General features: G+C 35.5%; 1 protein-coding gene across 1 annotated transcript in view; it reads left to right on the forward strand.

Moving 5' to 3' along the window:
- Positions 1 to 12,937, forward strand: part of ZNF385D (zinc finger protein 385D) — a 326,722-nt gene extending 313,785 nt beyond the window's left edge. The window contains exons 6-8 of the mRNA XM_012663586.1: positions 9,482 to 9,660; positions 10,709 to 10,810; positions 12,656 to 12,937. Coding sequence (XP_012519040.1) covers positions 9,482 to 9,660; positions 10,709 to 10,810; positions 12,656 to 12,889 — 515 coding nt within the window. The 3' untranslated portion in view covers positions 12,890 to 12,937. The remainder of the gene's footprint in view (positions 1 to 9,481; positions 9,661 to 10,708; positions 10,811 to 12,655) is intronic.
- Positions 12,938 to 20,559: the final 7,622 nt, after the last annotated feature.

Here is a 20,559-nt window from a genome sequence, read left to right on the forward strand (position 1 = left end):
ACGGGGTCTTGCTCTTGCTCAGGCTGGTCTCGAACTCCTGAGCTCAAACGATCCGCCCGCCTCGGCCTTCCAGAGTGCTAGGATTACAGGCGTGAGCCACCGAGCCCGGCCTGTCCACCATTTTTGATCTCCAGATTCAGCTGTGTTATTTGTAACTGGAACATTTTGGGAGGCTCCTTATGTCTGGGATTTCCTCTAGACGTAGATGAATGTGAATGCAATCCTATCTGTATCCAAACAACTGCTGCTTGCACACTGGCTTCCTCTGTATCTTTTCCTTAGGGTCTGATATGGAGAAATTCAGGAGTTGAGTTAAAGAAACGAGGCTCAAGTATGCCTACTCTCCTGCCAGGAACTGGAGCCATATTTGTAAGATTTGTCATAGGATTATTGTGGTGCATTTTAATTTGGTTTCCTTAAGAAGCAGAGTCTGAGATGAGGATTTGAGGGCAAATAGTTTTTTAGGGAGGTGAAAGAAATAGCTTAGGAGAGTGGGAAAAAGAAAGAGGGCAGGGAAGGCAGCCAATTCCAAATGGATCACTTAGCCAGTTACCAACTTGAGCGACTGGAGCTTACCAAACAAAACCATTATACTTTATGGCTCATAATTAATTTCACTGTTTTAAACATAAAAACTGTTTTTGGTCACATGGAAAGACAGAATTGAATTAACTCAAATTCTGTTTCTTCATCTTCATAATCAATGTGCTGTCATTGTTGATTTATTATCTACTATTTACATTTAAAAAAAAGATATAGTACCACAGGGCTTGAATGCACACACTATGCCCTTAGGGAGCTCAGTGTATTTGGAACTATTATGAACTTACTAATGAAAGAAAAACTTGTAACTGAGTTTGTATGTGTCGAGCTCATATGATGTCTGTTATAGGATAAGTAAAAAAATGTGCTATTTTAACTTATAGTAAATATTAATAGTAACCACATCACTTATTTAGAATATAGCCTAACAAAATGTTTTTTAGACTAACACTAATAATTGTTATTATTTAGAATTGCCAGCTCATGATGCTAGTAGAAAACAGACTACCCTGTCCATTTAGTTCATTTAATTATTGTTTTCTAAATTCTGTTTAAATGCACCACCTTATTGTTGACACCCAGGAAGACCACAATCACTGCCTCACCTTTAGAACTCCACTGCTCCCTACACTTACCCCTACCCCTCCAGTATAACTTCAAAAAACTTCTTTGCTTTCTTCTAGAGCCAGGTATTAGAAAATCACTGTTAAGATTGGGTTGTGTTTTTCAGGGAACCAGGTTTGAAGGACACTTCTAATCAGAAGCAGCCAGGTTGCAGAATGTGGAGGAGATGTTTCCCTTGCATCCAAATAATAATTTCAAGTATTTTTCCCCTTTGGAAACACATTCTGTACATAAATTAGGGTTTGCAACACTAAGTGCAGAATTGTGCATCTAGTGGTACTCTTGGAAAGCCAATGACCTTTCAAAAACATGTTTTTCTTTTAATCTTAGAAGAAGCATTCTTAATTCTAAACAACTAATCACAGGCAAATTTTGTGAATACAATTTCTATCAAACACTGCCTGCAGTATGGGCCAGTAGAATGGTCTAGAAATGATGAGAATTTTACCCTTAGATATTCAGATAACTTTTCTATGTGAGCCTCAGCAAGGCAATTGTCCTCTCTGGGCTTTTTTCTCTCTCTCTCCCTCTCTCTCTCTTTTTTCTCTCTCTCTGTGTATCTGTCTGTCTTCAACGGCATTAAGAGGCTATATGGCCCCATTTAAGGGATCAGATATTATGTCATGATTATTATGGCATGATTATTACTACAGTCACCTGTAGTATGACTACAAGTGCTGCTGGTGTTATTCAGAGGTCAGTTGTGTTATTTCATTTGCTTTCTTTTTTTTATTTTTCACTAATGTATAACCATTTGAAGTTGCAGTTAATTGATTTGTATTCCATAACATTGGAATATAGGATTTGAACAGAAGCATTCCTGCTTTGACATTTTTAGAATTTGGAAAGAGAAGTACCTCTTCCGAGCTAATATTAGCAAAGTTCACAAAACAGTTTAAGAATGTTTTAAATACCTTAGGAAGATATAATCTTTTTTAAGAGATCTGGAAGCCTCCTTTAAACTTATATGTTATAGACACAGGTACTACAAAAGATGTTTTGTCTTTTTGTTTAAAGAGATTCTCCCCAAACTTTCTACTAGTTAAGGCTTTTTTTTTAGCTAATTTTGATAGTTTTCTCTACATAATTGAAAAAAATCGCTTTGAAATGTTTTATAGTTAAAGATCCTTACTAATTTGGGCAGGTTTTTCTGGTAATGACTTAAAGTAGTAACATTTGATAATTTTCACTAAACTCATTCTTGTTTTTCTAGCCCCAGAAAGCTTATTCTATCCCTCACTAAGTTTTAATATACAGAAAAGATAGTTATCAAAGGACATATTTTAGTAAATTTTAGAATGCTTAGAGACTTTTAAAATTTTGCCTTAACAAAAGCAACAATGTTAAGGAGAAAGAGAAGATGGATTAAAATTTATTGAGCATATCAAAGTGCCAAGAATAACCCTTAAAACAATAAATGCTTTAAATACAACACTTCAATAGAGCAGATGATTTCCCTTTTTTATAACTGAGGACATTGAGGCACAAAGAAACCAAAGCTCACATAGCTAACGGAGGCAAATTCTATCCCACACAATTCCAGAGCCTGAGCTTATATAACTCTTTTTACAAATGAAAAATAAAATAAGTTGAGTGTTTATCAGTCTGTATTGATATCTATTAATATTACCTAAGCTAATTCTCACTGGGCATCTGCTATGTGTTAGGCACTAAGAATATAACTATTAGCAAGACCTAGTCATTGCCTTCAAGAAGTCCATGTCTAGATTGTGACTCTGTGTTCAGAAATGGAATAGCAAAGACTTGTTTCATTTGAAAATTTCATTCAAGCCAGTCAGCAGTGGTCAATATTCATGGCCTTATTATTATTATGGCCCAAAGATTATTTGTCATTTTCATTCAGCATCTTCTAGGGTGATGATAAGGCTATAATTTGATTGAAAATAAAGATAGACTCTTATCATAATTCTTTTTTTTTTTAATTTCAGCATATTACAGGGGTACAAATGTTTAGGTTACGTATATTACCTTTGTCCCACCCAAGTCAGAGCTTCAAGCGTATCCATCCCCCAGACGGTGCGCACTGCACCCATTAGGTGTGAATATACCTATCTGCTGCTGCCCTCCCCCAACCTGCCCGACACCGATGAATGTTACTACTATATGTGCACATAAGTGTTGATCAGTTAATACCAATTTGATGGTGAGTACATGTGGTGCTTGTTATTCCATTCTTGTGATACTTCACTTAATAGAATGGGCTCCAGCTCTATCCAGGATAATACAAGAGGTGCTAGATCACCATTGTTTTTTATGGCTGAGTAGAACTCCATGGTATACATGTACCACATTTTATTAATCCACTCACGTACTGATGGGCACTTGAGTTGTTTCCACATCTTTGGAATTCTACTATGTGTCTTCGTTAAACTTTTTACAAATGATAAAAAACAAGCAAACAAATACAATGCAGCCTCGTACCTCCTTTATGTTCCACATGCCTATGCGGGGCACAGTTGAATATTAGACCTGTACTATTTAATATGGCCTCATTTAAATTAATTGCCAGTTTAGTTTCTCTGTTGCAGTGGCCTCATTTCAAGTGCTTAAGAGCCACCCACAGCTAATGGCTACTACATATGTAGGTATAGGGTATTTCTGTCATCACAGAAGCTTCTACTGGGCCGTGTACTGCAGCTATAATTCACAAGTATGTTCGGGGGATTGTGATAGTGAATGATTTGGGGTATATTACCTAATAAAAAGAATTTTTACATCTCTGTGAGCATTCATGGCTTAGTTATTTCACATTTGGTGACCCCTCACTGATTAACAACCAGAATGAGTGACTTCAGAGATGTGTCAAGATGCATTTTCTGGCTGTGTAGTTTTATATGACTGTTCTTATCAAAAGTGGTTTCATGTGCAAACCAGTGGAATATTCAACCTATATTATTTTTCCTGCCCACGCCTCATATAAAGTCATTGATATTTAGAACATTTCTGAAAGTTTACACATGAAAATGTGTTACTACTGGGAGCTTGGAGCTGGAAGTTGAGATGTGGGTAGGCTTTTGCTTTTTACTTTATATCCTCCCGTGCTCTTTCAATTTTCTACCAAGAGCATCTGTTACTTTCATTAAAAAAAATAAAAAAAACAAAACTAGTTTACATAAAAAGCAAACAAAAACATTGCTTTTGTAAATAAGATAGCATCATATCTCAATTACACTATGGAAGTATGATTAATTTGTCCATTTATTAATTGTTGAATGTTAATTATGTGAAGACCTTTACATGACGCTCTCTTTGGGAATGCATATAAAAGCAATGTGGCACTTTCCATGGCCTTAATGGCCTTGTTCTTAAGGTGAAAAGATGGGTGAACATAAAGGTTATTCAATGCATGTCTACAGCAGCATAGGAAAGCCTCAGTGTTCCCTATAATCAGAGTTTCAGGGCATTATGGCTAAAAGCAGCTTTCTGGATGCCCAATACTTCTCCTCACATGCTGGGATTTCAAGGGTTATTGCTATGCTGATTCCATGCACTTATGTCCTACATGTGAGGAGCCATGGGCTCTGCCAATTGGGTCCCTCAGCCTGCAGAGCTCTTCCCTGGGATTTCTTTGGTCACAGAATCCATCACTTGGCTTGTCTTCTACCCCATGCTGACCAGAACATTCCCTCTGGGGCCTTTTCTGATGCTAAAAGCAAAGTTACTTTTAAATCTGATTTAGACTTCTTGTTTTCCTTATCTCTACTTTCACCTCTGCAAATTGGACTTTAGATACATTACTGGTGAGTCAGCAAATTACTTTCCACCAGGAAACTGACAGAAATAACACAATTTTTTACTCATATGGGGCATTATTTAGTTACCTAATACCCTGGATGCCATTCTGGGTGCCTTAATGTTTGCTGATAAAGTAAACTCAAGTTTTCTTCTCTAAGACAAAATTAACACGGAAAATGTGTGCTATATGGAGGTCGGTGTAATAAAATGTTAATTTGACATTTAAAGGTTTAAAAAAAGAGCACACGGAGGTTTTGATGGTAATTATGCATTTCAGGTTTATAGATTCAAGAGAATTTTTTTTTCTTAAGACACACAAGGGTTGGGATACAATGCTATCATACTGAATATCATAAATAAACACATCAAAAAGAAAAACGTTTGCACTTTGCCATTTGTATGGAGACTGATCACTTTCCTGCCAATTTATCTATAGCTGAATCTCTGAACTTGTCAATGAGAAGGTAACCCAATTATCACTGGCAATTGCATGCGTTCATTGAGGAGTAGTCAAATGCTATCAAATATTGTTTATTTAATAGACATTCTGAAAACTTAAACTTGAAGATATTGAAATTTATTTTACAGGGGGGCAAATTTTTCAGACTAAACCAAAACAGCTTTCACTATAAAATAAATCCCTCTGAAACATTCTTTGTAATGTTTAGAAAGTAATTTGGCAGTTTGAATCGAGAGACTTAAAAATAGTCATAGTCTTTGTTCCTGTAATACCACTTATGAAAATCTATCCTAAGGAAACAATCAAATATGTGATAAAAGATTTAATGAGTAGTATGCTCATTACAAGCTAATTATATAGGGAAATAAAAGGAAATAATGCAAATGTCTAATATTAGATAAGTGGTTAAATATATCGTACCCATGTATTGCAAGTCTATGCTGTCATTAATGATCATTTGCATTTCTAAAAGTATATGTAATTCCACAGGAATTTTTATGCAAACACACTTTAGCTAACTTATCCCGACTTTGAAAATGCACATATGCAAATAGAAAATAAAAGACTGATACACGATAACCATTATTATTCTGATGTGCCTCTGGTTGGTGGAATTACATTTTTTGTTTTCTTTTTTTAAAAATGCTTCTCTATTTTCCATATGACCTAATGAATTATTCCTAATGAATATTTATTTAATTTTTAAAAGTCATTTGCTAGTTTTCTTGCTTATCTACCTTTCCTTTAAGCCAGTACCTAACTCAAGAGCCAGCTACAAAGGAAGTTGTTAAAGATGATTGAGAATGGAAGGGAAAGCTAGCCCTTTCTTCCCATATTAGTTTTATGTTTACAGATTTAAGAGGAATATGTATCTTGCCCCAGAGTACCTCAAAATAAATAAATAAGCAAAAAGCAAACAAATACAGGATTTCTTGGAGCCTTATGCCTTGCTGAATTTAAAGTGCATTTGGAGCATGGTTTCACCTTTCAGAAATTGTGAAACTTCAAGTGAAGGTCATGGAGAGTGTCAGCCTTTTAAAAGTGATAGGAGAAAAATAATCCACGTAGCTTTTTGCAGATCTCTCCAAAGAGGAAGAAGGAGTAAAGTACAGAAGCAGCCTGGTGACAGCCCTGCTGAGCCATCACAGAGGAAGGCGCAGCCTTGCAAGATGTTTACATGATGTTGAAACCAGTGGTGACACTGCTGGCCGTCACAGACACACAGCCTTTCCACGCCTCATGACTCATGGAACTCTGCTAAGCAAGAAACAGCATTATGAGAAATAAAAGGGGGAGGGGACTGGAGGAGAATTTTAAAGACTCAAAAAAATCCAAGTTTAGAAGAGACTATATTAACAAAATAGAAATGTAAAGATGCTATGGAGATTCATTCACATGTAACTGTATCCAGATGGCTTGGAAATCCTTAGTGGATTTCTAGGGACTTAGAAATCTGCTTTCTACCTCCCAAGGGTTTCAAGTAGAGCTTACTTTGTGACCATGGGCAAGTAACTTAACTTTTCTGAATCCTAGTTTGTTATCTCTAAAACGGGGGCAATAATAGTACCTAAGTCACAGGGTAGCTGTGAGTAGGTAAAAATTTTAGCACCGTGCCCTATTTATTAAAGATTCAATAAATAGGAGTTTTTTCTAATAATCACTCTGCGTATATTCTTAATGTCCATTTTATCTCACAAAAATGTAAATACTTTAAAGTTGAGTACATTTTACTGAGTTTTATCTGCATTAGGAGGAAATACAGCCACTCTTATTGCCTATTCAAGCTTTAAGATCTTATAAAACTATCTAATAGCTATTTAATTATGACCGACAATCTGTTAGTAAATGAATGAGGTTATACTGTATGAAAGTCCCACTCTGTTTCATGACTAGTAACCTCACAGTCAAAGCAGTAATTGAAGTTCTCCCCCCAATCTTGCCACATTTTAACACATGTGTATGTGTGTATGTGCATGTGTGCATGTATGTGTGTGTGTATTAGGCATGAATGGGTAGATATATTTGATTTTCCTATCTCTTCTAGCTTCTGTGGAAAGACTACACTGAAATAATTATTCTAACAACTCAATGATTTTCTGAGAGGATGGGTATTTCTCAAATGTTCACATATGTCCCATTTCTACTCTTCCTCTAGGGACATGACTTGACATAGGTAGGTCTTAGTCTTTCAAAGGTATTCTGCCTTACTATTGGGGCCGAATCTTTTAAATTTCCCCTCACCTCTCTAACACTCGACACTCAATGCTGAAGCTAGCCACTTATGTCTGGCTTTTTTCTTTTTTCCCTTTTAAGATAAATTACTTAAATCTTGTTGCATAGGTCAAAGCAGTATTCTGATCCATTTGGGTTCCACCTGCCAAACACGAACCCTCAATCACAAAAGATATTAACCAAAAGTGAACTTGGAATCCTTCAAGAAAGTCCGGATGAGAATTGATCTCCAATTGCCTTCCTAGGCATCCATAAACCAAACCTGCCCCACGAGTGCTTCTTAGTTTGACTGGAGAATCTGTGCAGAAAATAAATTTTTCAATAAAATTATCTGTTGAGATAAAGAAGTTTGCCCAACCATCTACATATTCATTTCTTGCTCCCTAGGACATTTTTATGCCCTTCTCCCACTTATGCCAACTTCAGATGAAGTGGACAACATTCGGGCTCGCTCTATTACGAGGGAGATGGGCAGAAGCAAGCCTCAGTGAGGCATCACAACCGTCAGCACAGAGCAGTTCTGTGGCTCCGTGTTTCAGTTCCTCCAATCTTCCTGCAGGATGTTGACTTTTTTCTCTTTCTTTAATATGCTGAGATATAAACATTAAAAAAGCTGTGGATAAGAATGTGGATATTCAAAGTGGATAATCTAAATTATAAGAATATACACCTTTTATATTGGACTCAGTAAAGTTATTATCAATTTGAAGAAGGGAAACATGTACTTTATAAACCTGCTTCATATGTTGCCTCTATTTAACACGAGGTGATCGGCACTGACCTAGAGTGCCCTCCCAGCATGTTTTCCTCATTAATATTCAATGGTTCTGGGAAGTTGGCCCATGACTCAGAAGTTAAGGATCTTTTTTTATGCTTGTAGAACTCACCAACAATCTAATAAATACAATTCGTACTACCACAAAAATATTTTAAAAGTCAGAATGACAGAAAGAACACAAATGATTGTGAAAGAAAATTTTGTGCCAAAAACACATGGCTAAGTGAGAAAAAATAAAGAATATTTATCAACTTTAAGAAAAAGGAAATTTCAAGCAAAATTTTGAGAGAAAACTGCCATTATGAATTGGATGTAATGACAGTGATCTCATAAAAACAAATGTTAATGGTTGATAATTAGAGTTATGTTACTTATGTGTGACAGCCCAAAGATATTATTGGTTTATTAAAAAGAAGCATTTATCGGTAGTATGTCTTCTTAGCCTGTGAGTTCACCCATCATCTTCTTGGTCATTTGTTTATATTTAAAATTACATAGCTAGTCACTATGGATGTTACTATCCTAATATGGCTTTCTTTTCAGTCATTAAGATCTTTTTACTATTACTCTTCCTCTTTGAACCTAAAACACATGGCCAAGAAAGCTTGTTTGTATTCTGTTTAGAAAGTGGGTATTTAATTAGTGCCACTTCTGTAAACACACCATGTTTAAACTGATTACATTTGTTACACATCACCTCCAACTATACCTTTAGCAGCTAAATCACCTTCCTCATCAGCTATCATTTATGTCTTATTAGCATCAGGAGGAAATGAAATGAAGTCACACCCATTTAATTTCGCCTCAGGATTCTCACATTTAGTCACTATGTTGATGGTGCTTGTTTATGATGTGAAGCATTAGGAAAAATGAATAATTTAATAATGTTATATAAGATGATGAGAGCACATTGTTGCAGTCTACTATGTCACAAACATCTTCAACCATAATTCCTGGGAGAACTGCACTAAAATAAGGCATGAAATTTTGTTACTGTGTTACTGTGTAAAACAATATACTAGCTAAACATTTTTCCCTCCCTCTTTCTCCCCACCTTCTCTCTTTCTTTCTTTCAATATTTCTGGCAGGTACTAAGCACAAAACCATGCTAGAAGCCCGGAATGGAAGCGGCACTATCAAAGCCTTTCCTAGGGCAGGAGTGAAAGGCAAAGGACCTGTTAATAAAGGAAACACAGGCCTCCAAAACAAAACATTTCACTGTGAAATCTGTGATGTGCACGTCAACTCGGAAACACAACTTAAACAGGTGGGCAGCACATCTTCTAAGAATAAAAACAGATAGGGAGCACCTTTATAAAGAGGATATTTGTGCCTCTTGTTTACTTCTCTTCCTGTCCCATACACTCATCCATCCACGCATCCATCCATCCATTCATCCACTCATCTATCCACCCACTAACCTTCTATCCTTATTTATTTATGCTTATTTTAACTGCTTGAGGGAATACTAAAATGCGATGACTCCCGCAGCCTTTCAGAAACTGATGGCATTGAATTTGTACTATTGTGGTATAGGAAGAGTGAGGAGGATATCAGATCTTTTCTCTACCAGGTTTCCCACTCAAAAGTGTTGATTTTCTTTAAAAGTCAACTTGCAATGTTCCATTTTTACTTGTTTAGATATTTACAAGCTACAACTAATTTTATACTGCACTGTTCTTTTATTTTATGTACTTTATTACATGGTATTACTGTATTTTTAAATCCTTCCGCCACCTGCTAAAGGGATGACTAATCACGTTGTATTCATTTTTACTATGAATAGCCTTCCAAAGAGATCAATTATACATTGCCAACTGAAGGCCCAACCCTCATATTGTGTTGTGTTTTATATGTATATGTGTGATATTTTGTTGATTTTATGCACCTTAGTTATTTATCTTTAGAATTTAAGGGGTTGACATTTGGCTGTACAAATGTGAGGATAAATATTAGTATGGAAATAAATTCATGCCCGCCTGGGCATCTTTGTTTATTTGCACATAAAATTTCTTCAGACATTCCTTTCCTTTGTAAATGCTTTTCTAAAAAAAGGAGATGTGTGCAGTGATAAGAAGAAAAACTGGGCAAAAAGATGCTTCTACTTGTTAAATATATACTAAAATGGATAGCATAAAAATGTATATCCTTTAAGACATCAGAATCCCAGGACAAAAGTGCATGCTTTTTTATTTCTGTCTTTCTGAAACTTGCATGGAAATAATCAATATATTTTCTCAGGTTAAAGCAATATTTGTAAGGTTTTTTTTTTTAATGACTTCTTTAAAGCTGTCATTTTTAATTGTTTTTAATAGCACATTAGCAGTAGAAGGCACAAAGACAGAGCTGCTGGGAAGCCCCCGAAACCTAAATACAGCCCTTACAACAAACTACAGAAGGCAGCACATCCACTGGGGGTGAGTGTCACTCTTTCTTCCCAAAAGACAAGGACTGATAAGTCTTCAGCGTCACACACTCTGCTGAACTCAGATTTTTGTTGGTGGTGGTGGTCAGTTACCAAATGGAATAAATGGAACGTATCTAAGAAATGACAGACAATTGATACCAGAGTCCAACCTCTATTCCCAGATGGAATTACTGGGTTCATGATTTATTTCAGTATTTTGCCACTACTAGCCACAGCCCAGATTTTGAGTTGAGCTCAGGTTTATCACAGAGGATAGGGAAGGGTGAAAAGCCAGGTTCTTTCGAGTCAAGTAAGTTATCTCAAAAAATCTGATCTTGATGTAGTAGATATACTTTTATGAAAGAAGGTCAGTGAAAAACAAGTTCTTATATGTCCTTTTAAAATGTGTTTAAGAGACAACGGATTGATATTATTGATACCCTCAACAATTTTGGGTTTTGAGTAACACAGTCTCAAAGTGTGGCTTCTTTTATTTAATTATTCATCCAAGGATACTTTCTAAGACCTAGGGAAATACATCATGGGAAACGATGCCTTCCCCCATCACTCGAAATATGCTTGTTAGATTAGTAAGCATACTATTATAATGTCCTGTCCTGGATTTTTTGGTAGGACTTTAGAGGAAATCTATGAAACCTCTTGACATTGTCAATTAATGTTGATGAACATGTATTTTGTTTTGTTTTGTTTTTCTGATTGAAGTGACAATGGCTTTCTTCAGAGAAATTTAGGGCTCAATGAAAAGTTAAGAACAACTGATCTCTAGTATGTGCTAAATTGTGCATTTTGAAATCTTTCTTCAACATAGATCTTAATATTTGGTGCCATTGTGTGCTGCTGACACATGAAAATATAGTTAAAGGAAAACTGCAATCATCTATTATGAGACCCCAGTATGGGTTGACCCAATTAATTTAGCAGCGTCACCCACTTTTATTCAAAGGAAGTTACTTTACTCTTCTGCAAAGACCCGATTTTAACTGCATTGGGAGGTGGAGAATTCTGCGCAGAGCTGATATTTCAGCACCACTAGTCATAGCCTGGAGTTCTATCTCTGGCCGTCATAGATGCAGCTTTTGACAATGAGATAAATGGTTCTTAAATAAGCAGAGCAGTCAAAATTTTATTACTATTGGCATCTAAACCCTCCCCTCCTTCATAACTATCACTATTTTACTGTTTCCATAAATACGTACATTCTTTCCTTGAGAACAGGTATCTTACTGGTGTACTAGCCAGAGAATGAACTGGCTTCGTAGAGTAGAATTAGGACATGGTTACTGTTTGCACAAAAAAGAGGAACATGTCAAACGTAGGGGGAGATGAATCTTCTTTACTTTTTTATTCAAAGTAGAATTTTGTTATTTTGGTTTTTTTGAATAATACTTCTCACCATTGGAAACAGTATCCTCTGTATTACCCAGTTTACACAGTTGGATAGTATAATAGCAGCTGAAAGCATTAACAAATCTCTCTTTAAAGTGTCTACTTTTTGATAGCTAATGTATATAGAAGGTGGCATAATAATTTTCCACTTTTTCTCGAGATGGATACTTCCCTCTGAAAATATAATTTTCAACAAAAATAAAATAGGATGTCTGAGTACTTTTCAGGAGAAATTTTCATCCCTGGTTGGCCATTTTCTGATATCTTCCAACTCTTCCGAAGGGAAAATGTCCTACACTTCCCATTATCTTTATTGTCAGTTCACAAGTATGAATTTTCTTTGTAGTTGTTCACTGCTATATTTTAAAAGCTGCCTACCCTTTTGGATTCTAAGACAAGACTCCAAAACTTCTGTTCTTTTACTCTGTTTTTTATTTTTCCCTTGCAGGTAAAATTAGTATTTTCAAAAGAACCTTCAAAGCCATTGGCTCCACGAATTCTACCCAACCCGCTGGCAGCTGCGGCAGCTGCTGCTGCTGTGGCAGTCAGTTCCCCCTTCAGTCTTCGAACTGCTCCAGCAGCAACACTGTTCCAGACTTCTGCACTCCCGCCAGCACTCCTGCGGCCAGCTCCAGGACCCATTCGGACCGCCCACACTCCTGTGCTGTTTGCTCCTTACTGAATTCCAAATAGGAGTCATTGTACTGCAATAATTTTTCAAAAAACAAAACTAAAAAAACAAAACAAAAGAGAACTATGCAGTGTTTATTTATAGTTTAAAGTATATCTGAAGAGCCAGGACTTTTGATAGTGAATTGAAAAGATTATTAAAAAGGGGGGGAGGTATGGGGATGGGCGGGAGGGAGTGATATTTTCTCCGAATTAAAGCATTCCTCTTGAACATTGATTGTTTTAGAAGTGATCTCCAGCATTGACTTGTAGTGGCATCTAGAACTTCTGAAGCCTTCGTGACTGTGCTTTTGGGCACCTCTTTACCCCCTGCATTGTCTTTCCTGCTTTATGAAACAACAACTATACATTGTCTAAGGGCATTAACTGGTTCCAATGTGTATATAATAATTTACTCTGTAGATCAAAATAATACGAAAAAAGAAAAAAAACAAAAGCAACACTGTGAATAGTAGTACCCGTGCTGGTCCTCTTGCTATGACAGCAATTACTGGGTATTTATCCCAACAAAAGTAGATACAGTAGATGTCTTGTAAAACAATAGTGCTGTGTCTCAATCTGTGCCACTAGGTTTTAAAAGAATTGCAATGGTGGAATGAACAACTATTTCATACCAGTAAGCAAACACCAAATGGTGTCATGCAGGTGTCCCCGGTCACCATTTTCCTACACTATCTAGCTTGGAGACAGAACAGGGCTAAGCTTGGAGGTGGAGGAGACATTAATAGAAATGATTTCTTAAAAAATATTGATTTCTCATCCTGAAGAAGTATTGCTGGAAACAGGCAAGTGTTTGTAATGAACCTGTATCTGAAAACAGATAAATCCATGCATCACGGGTGTTTAGGAAGAAATCAGTACAACAATTCTGTTACAAGGACGAGGGATGATCTTAACCTATGATAATGCAAAGCAAAGATCTTTCGTGTTAGTACATACCCAATAAAACAGAGAATATTGCATCTTTGCAATATCCCCCTTTATATCATACCAGTAGGTTGTCTCTTAGGCAAAGTTTTCTGCTTTAAGTATGATGGTAGAATTAAGCATTAGCTGTTATTGTGGGGTTTTTATTGTTTTTTTTAAGATGTCCTACTGACATGATATAAACAATTAATATATATTTAAATGTTAGTATCAAGAAAAGTGAATCTGAGTTAATTGCACACCAATGATATAGTGTTAAAAAAAAAATACTGGTAAGGTCCACTCGACCGTCATTTCTCCAGTGGAGTTGTGAAATACTGACAGCCTTTGATATTTACCAAAAGGCTGAAAGGAATTGATGTTTTACCTTTAAAACAAGATTTATCAGGGGTATATATAAATATATGTATATTGTATATATGTTAGAAAGATTAAGAGAATAACTTATAAAAAAGAAAATCTATATAAAATAATTATATAACCATCCAGTGTTACATGTTATCATTAAATTGGTAACAAATGGCATAAAAATAGCTGTGCCTTTAATTTGTGATAAAGGCTATTTGCTTTTTCCCATAGAAAGCTAACATATACCTATCAATATGGTGGAGTTTGATGCAGCTAGTCTGTTGCATTAATAAGAAAAATGACACTCAAACTTAGAACAATGATAAAACATATAAAAATCAACCCTATGTGATTTAGATTTAGAGAAAAAAAAACTATTTTTTAAAAAGTTTTGTAAAGACTATTTAAAAATACAGGGAAGGGCTGAACATGGACTTCCTGAAACTGCTCTCAAACTGTTGTAACCTTTGGAGAGGTATAAAGAATCAAGAGGGAATCATTTGAGAGATAGGTATTTAGCATTTGTCATTTTATATTTAAGAAACATCCACAGCGTGCTTGGTGCTCAACATTAAACATGGTCTTTGGAGTTCTTCTCCACCATCTAGCTATAGAAATTTGTCATATAAACACACCTTTAAAGCAGTTCACTTTATATATCTTTTGTTAAACAAACAACCAAAACAAAAAGACAAAAAAAGAAAAAAAAAAGGAAGGAAGGAAGGAAGAGGAAAGGCAAGGAAGAAGAAATGAAAAGACAATGTATTCCATCAGTCTTCTGGTAAAAAGAATGTCAAACTATGCCTCTCTGGTTAAACATATGGATTAGCATTCAAATTTGCTTTTGAAAGTATCTGGTTATATTGCATTTACCAACATTTCTATTCTCTGGTTTTAGCAAGTGTTTCCTTTTTTCACCTACAGACCCTGCTAAGTTCAGCCAGGTGGACTCTCTCTCTATCCCATGTGACAAGCTTCTAAATGTTTTAAGCTTTAGTTTCTTTTTTCTGCTATGTCAAATATTTTTATCTTTCATAATCATCTGAATCTCTACCCAACAACCTTTACAACTGATAAAGGTTGGAGAACTTAGCATTAACTAATGCAATCTCACTACAATGTGCTTTCACTGTTCTTCCCCATTTTCACCAAGTGAATGAGCCAGTTCACTAGAAATCAGGGTCTGTGGGATACAGAGTCCTGAGTCACAAGGCATTACTAACTTTAATGATTTTCTGGGAACAAACAAATCAGCCATATTTTCTCCATCAGCCATATGAGAAAACTCAGAAATACCTGGATCCCTTCTGCCTCACTTCGCTATGGAACCATTTTTGTTTAAATGGTCTTTTAAATTGGAGTTGTAAGCATCAGTTGTCTTTTACTCACTACCTAATAAAGGATGAAGCCTAACCACAGAACTTATAGTGGATTCTCTGTGAGTTGTTTCCCCTCACTCCACATGTTTGTCAACACCAGATCAACATCCGTTATAGCTCAGACTGCTATAAAGTTGTATCTTTTCCCTTAGGGAACTTATTTCACAAATAAAGATCTACAAGTTAGATTGGTCAGTAAGGGTGCTGTAAAAATCCCCACGTGTGGTCTGACTTTATGGTTATACTTCCCTTCCTGGGCATCACACCCATGGCAAAGGAAGTGATAGAGAAAACATCTCTGATTCATTTGAAGCAAATATAAATGCATTGCAAGAGCCAAATGCCTCTGGAGAAAAGCATTGTACACCTCATCCAGGTCATTCAGACAAATGGAAACAGTCATTGGGGAGATCATGAATTTCTCTTCTGAGAAAACAGGTGATTGCATGTGACAAATTGCTCCTCTCACTGCTCCTAAACTTTGAAGAGTAGTTGTTTTAGTCACATAAGTAAACATGCTTGGCTTATGGCAATTTATATCACAACTGTTTCATTGGAAAGGATCCCTATCTTTAGGAACTGCTGGGCTTCTGGTACATTGCGATAATTCACTGCCATTATCATCAGAGATATAATTTGGTTTTTTGAAAGGTGCTACATATTTTGTTGCCAAGGAACTCTTTAGCAAAGAGAGTGTTTATACTCATTTGGGAATTAAAAGAGCAGGAAATCATAAAACAAAGGATTGAGAATTGAAAGACAGTGGAATTTTTAAAATAGAATCAAAATACATGTGGATGTGCCTATCTGAGTTTCTAAGGCACAGACCAATACATACTGGACGTGGGCATTAACTTTCACTTACTTACAATTAAATTTTAGATTCATATCTTTGTCTCTGTACCCGTATAATGTTTCGACTTTTTTTGAACAAATCAGATCACAAAGCTAAAGGATAACTGAAGTCGTTTAGAGGCCTCTTTCTTTAAATCTGAGTTGATGTAGAGAATTACTTTTCTGTATATAAACATAAATGATATTGTGCTAATAACTATTTGTACACAAAGTAGCAGCATGAAGTGGTGGGGAAAGCAAATGAGAAGCCTGAAAGAAGATAGAGTCTATTGTAGACTTTGTCCCTGACCAGCAGGGTAACTTTAAAATAGTCAGCTAATGCCTTGCCCTTAATCTCTTCATCAGTAAAATGGATGAGGGTGATTAAAGGCCGAGCTGGTTTAATATATCAGCACTAAAAGACCACTTCTTTCAGCCTCTCAGGAATAAGACTGCTTTCTTGGAGCGAACAATACAGCTACTCAAACACTTGCACGTGTCTAGAAAAATGTTTTGTATTCCTTTCCATTCCGAATGTACATCACAGGGTAGATCATTCATTTGTCTCCTCAATTAGAATGAAGATTTCACCACCCAATATTGGAGGAGTTGCTAAATCGCTTATTATTCACTTATAATTGGACTTATACCAAAGTCATTTGAGATATGCTGCCTCTCTTTTCCCAGTCTAGAAAATAATAAATTCTGAACAAAACCAACCCAAAAAGAGCAATAGAAAGCTCACAAGGTGGGTTTGGAAGGGAGCAACAATTTAAATGCCTCATCCTTATTTCTTTTGCTGTACTTTCTCTTTTCAGTAGGAAGGGGCCCCAACTAAGCCATAACTAATTCTGACTTGAGTTTGCATGTATTTCAGCTAATGACCACCTTAATAAGACCATTTCTTCTATACCCAAGTATATCAGTTATGCTCTCTTGTCGTTGTTACAAAAATTATTTGAACTGAGTCCTGACAGTGAATGTTTTACTTAACGATTGCTGTTTTTATTAAACAGCGAGATTTCTTTATGGATCATCTCTTCTGGTCTCTGTGTGTTATGCTTCAATAACTAGAGAGGCTAGTAGCAGGAGGTGAAATGGATCATTTACATAGCAGGTCTCCACTGCCTACTTACTAGTTCTGACAGTGGTATCAGGACTTCCAGTGAAAGATGGATATGTTGATATATCATCCTCACGTGGCCTGTAAGGTTGTTACTTCCAGGAATGAATTTATAGCTTGCCAGATGACAAATGGCCATGAAAGGGAGGTTCAACACTGGAAAAACCTCAAATGTGCTACTTAATTAGAAGTCCATGCAAGTCATGAAAGGTCACAGTGTTTAAAGATTTTTCTGGTTGGGCCATCAATGTTCAGGTGTCAGAGGACAGAATTAGCTTCAATTTGAGGGTCTTCTTTGTCCTCTTCTCAGTGATGGAAACTCATCCTTTCTAGCTGGCCGAGTTGACTTTACAGACCGACAAAATGCGTTTGTCAAATGAAGTGAAATCTGATGATTAATATGTATGATCAAGTAGAATATCTTAGCATTTGGTCAACTTTTCTAAGACTAAAAGGAATGAGATCATGTTCTTTTCATGACTGACAGGTCAGCTCTAAAGGCAATTTCCAAAGAGTGGGAATAAAATGATTTGTGTGAAAAGACGTACAGTTAAAAATAAGTAATTGTACAGTGACGAGTTCTAAGATGAATGCTTACATACATACATACATGCATACTTTTTAAAATATGAATCTCAGTATCTTTTATGCTTGTCATCCTCTTTGTACAGTGACGAGTTCTAAGATGAATGCTTACATACATACATGCATGCATACTTTTTAACATATGAATCTCAGTATCTTTTATACTTGTCATCCTCTTTCAAAGCCATGGTAAAATCATTTTATTTTCACTTAATTAGGTTGGTTTTTGTTTTAAGAAGGGAAACTCTAATTTCACACTTGAGAATCTTAATCATTTTAGGGCATTAGAGAGGTTGACAAATAGATATAATATCAAGGTACTATGCTCTCTAGAAAGAGTTGAGTTGGGTAATGCAATTGTATCATTTACATACAAGCTACTGACTTTAAATATAGAATTTGAATGCTTATTGAATCTTCGTCAAATCCAGGTAGTGTGCAGGATATGGTAAAACAGGACTAAAGAAAATTAGCAAAGAGAGCTTTTATTGGAGCCCCAAACTGCATTTTTGCTAGTAAACAATTATTTTTTAAAAGTTCCTCAGCTATAATATAGTCCAACATAAATCCATTAAGAAGCACTGTTGTTACGGAGTTTCGAAGCCATAGTGAGGGTGTATGGAATTTTATTAACCAAAAATAACAATGTGGGTTATTGGACATTTGTCAACCTAAAATACAATATTATATACTTTGAGTATAGGACACTAGGGTTAGGGATGGCTTCATATTGGATAAAGATCTTTTATGAAATGCTTTGTGTCTATTGTGACTTTGAGCTAGTATAAGTAGAAACAGAAAAGCAATTAAGCTCTTGAGATCCTGGAAAGTTTAATTTTTATCAAATAGTCAAGAAGAATTTCATTTGATGGCATCTGGTTTTTAAAGGGATTGTAGAAAAATGTGTGGAAGTGTTGGATATTGAAGAAAGCCTTGTGGCCAAGGGATCTGGGCACAAGAGCGAGCATCAGAGAACAGTGAGCACAGTTGTTGGCCTCACCACAAATTATCTATGAGGAACCTGGGCCAACTTAGTTGATATTTCAATGATACTTTTCTGATAAAAATAGGGATAATAATTGATTGCAGAGATGTGCAAAAAAAAGAAGCTGAATTTAGTAAAAGCAAGTTATTTGCCACTCAATTGGTTTCAAAAATCTAAACCATATTCCTATAAATTTCAGTAAGTTTGTTTTAAAATGCAATATACTTACAGTGTTTATATTCCTACATATTTCAAATGAAACTGATCTGATGCCAAAGCTACATAACATGTAGCTATATTAGGCTATATTAGCTACCTTATTTTGTCATGAAAAAAAAATATTTTTTAATACTCACATGAAGCTATACGTGAAGAACATTGCTTTCCTTGAGAAATTTATTAGTCATATTTTTTTCATTTCTATTAGTTAAAATTACTGTCACTTTCAACTAAGGTCTCCTTATTTAGTTGTAGTCAATCATTTCTTCTAGTAATATTTCATTTACTGTACTTTACCAAATAATTTTGAATTGAGTCCTAAGAGTGTTCAGTCAGATGAAAATTTAATATCAGCCAATGTATAATGAAATATTCAGCTCTCACAAAAACTGGATATTTGACAATCTTACATAGGTTATTTTTAACAATTAGACTACAAATAGACTCTATCAAATGAATTGAGTAATAACTATCTCTATTTACTAACATGAATCAATTTGGAGTTTAGTTTCAAAATCTAAAAACAGCTAATCCACATACATTTAGTACCTGCAAATTAAAGGCAGTATGGTGTTGTTTTTTGTAGGGTTTTTTTTCTTTTCTTTTCTTTTTTGGACAAGCAAGCTTCTTATTGAAAACTTTGGAATTAACATTGAAAAAATTGAATACTATTTTGAAATTTTAAAAAAGAGACTGTGGTTTGTTCTAGATGTGTGTAACCCTGCAAAAAACAACTTAAGGAAAAATTGCTTATGTGATTTTTCTCCCCTTATATTCTTATGGCTTCGAGAACATAATTAGGGCTTTATCCAATATCAATCTCTTGGCAAAAGGTTTTATAAGGTTTCACCTGATAACAAGAATACCTATTTTAAAGAGCATTACTACAAATACTAGAGAGAAGTACAGTAGACATATCTATCTTTATTTTATAAAAACAAACAAACCTGAGGACCGAAAAAGTTTGCATGTCTATGGTCAGTAGTCACACAGATATGGGGTTCTGATTCATCAATTAGCCATGGTGATGTTGTCTTAGTGTAGAACTTGCATATTCAATTCCTATTTGTACATTTGGAAGCTTGACTTAAGCTAAAACTCTCAGGATGCAAATTTGTGCCACTTTATTAGCCCACGTGTTCTGTAAATGACTTTGCTCTTTACATCTTGCCAAATCATGCTCAATAACCTTTCATCAGAGGTTATAAGTGTCCCCAGGTGGGCTTGGACACTTGAGATGGGATTTTATTTTCTTTTACATT

The sequence above is a fragment of the Propithecus coquereli genome, unplaced genomic scaffold (genome assembly GCF_000956105.1).
Source record: "Propithecus coquereli isolate 6110/MARCELLA unplaced genomic scaffold, Pcoq_1.0 Scaffold12, whole genome shotgun sequence".
Classification (NCBI taxonomy): domain Eukaryota; kingdom Metazoa; phylum Chordata; class Mammalia; order Primates; family Indriidae; genus Propithecus; species Propithecus coquereli.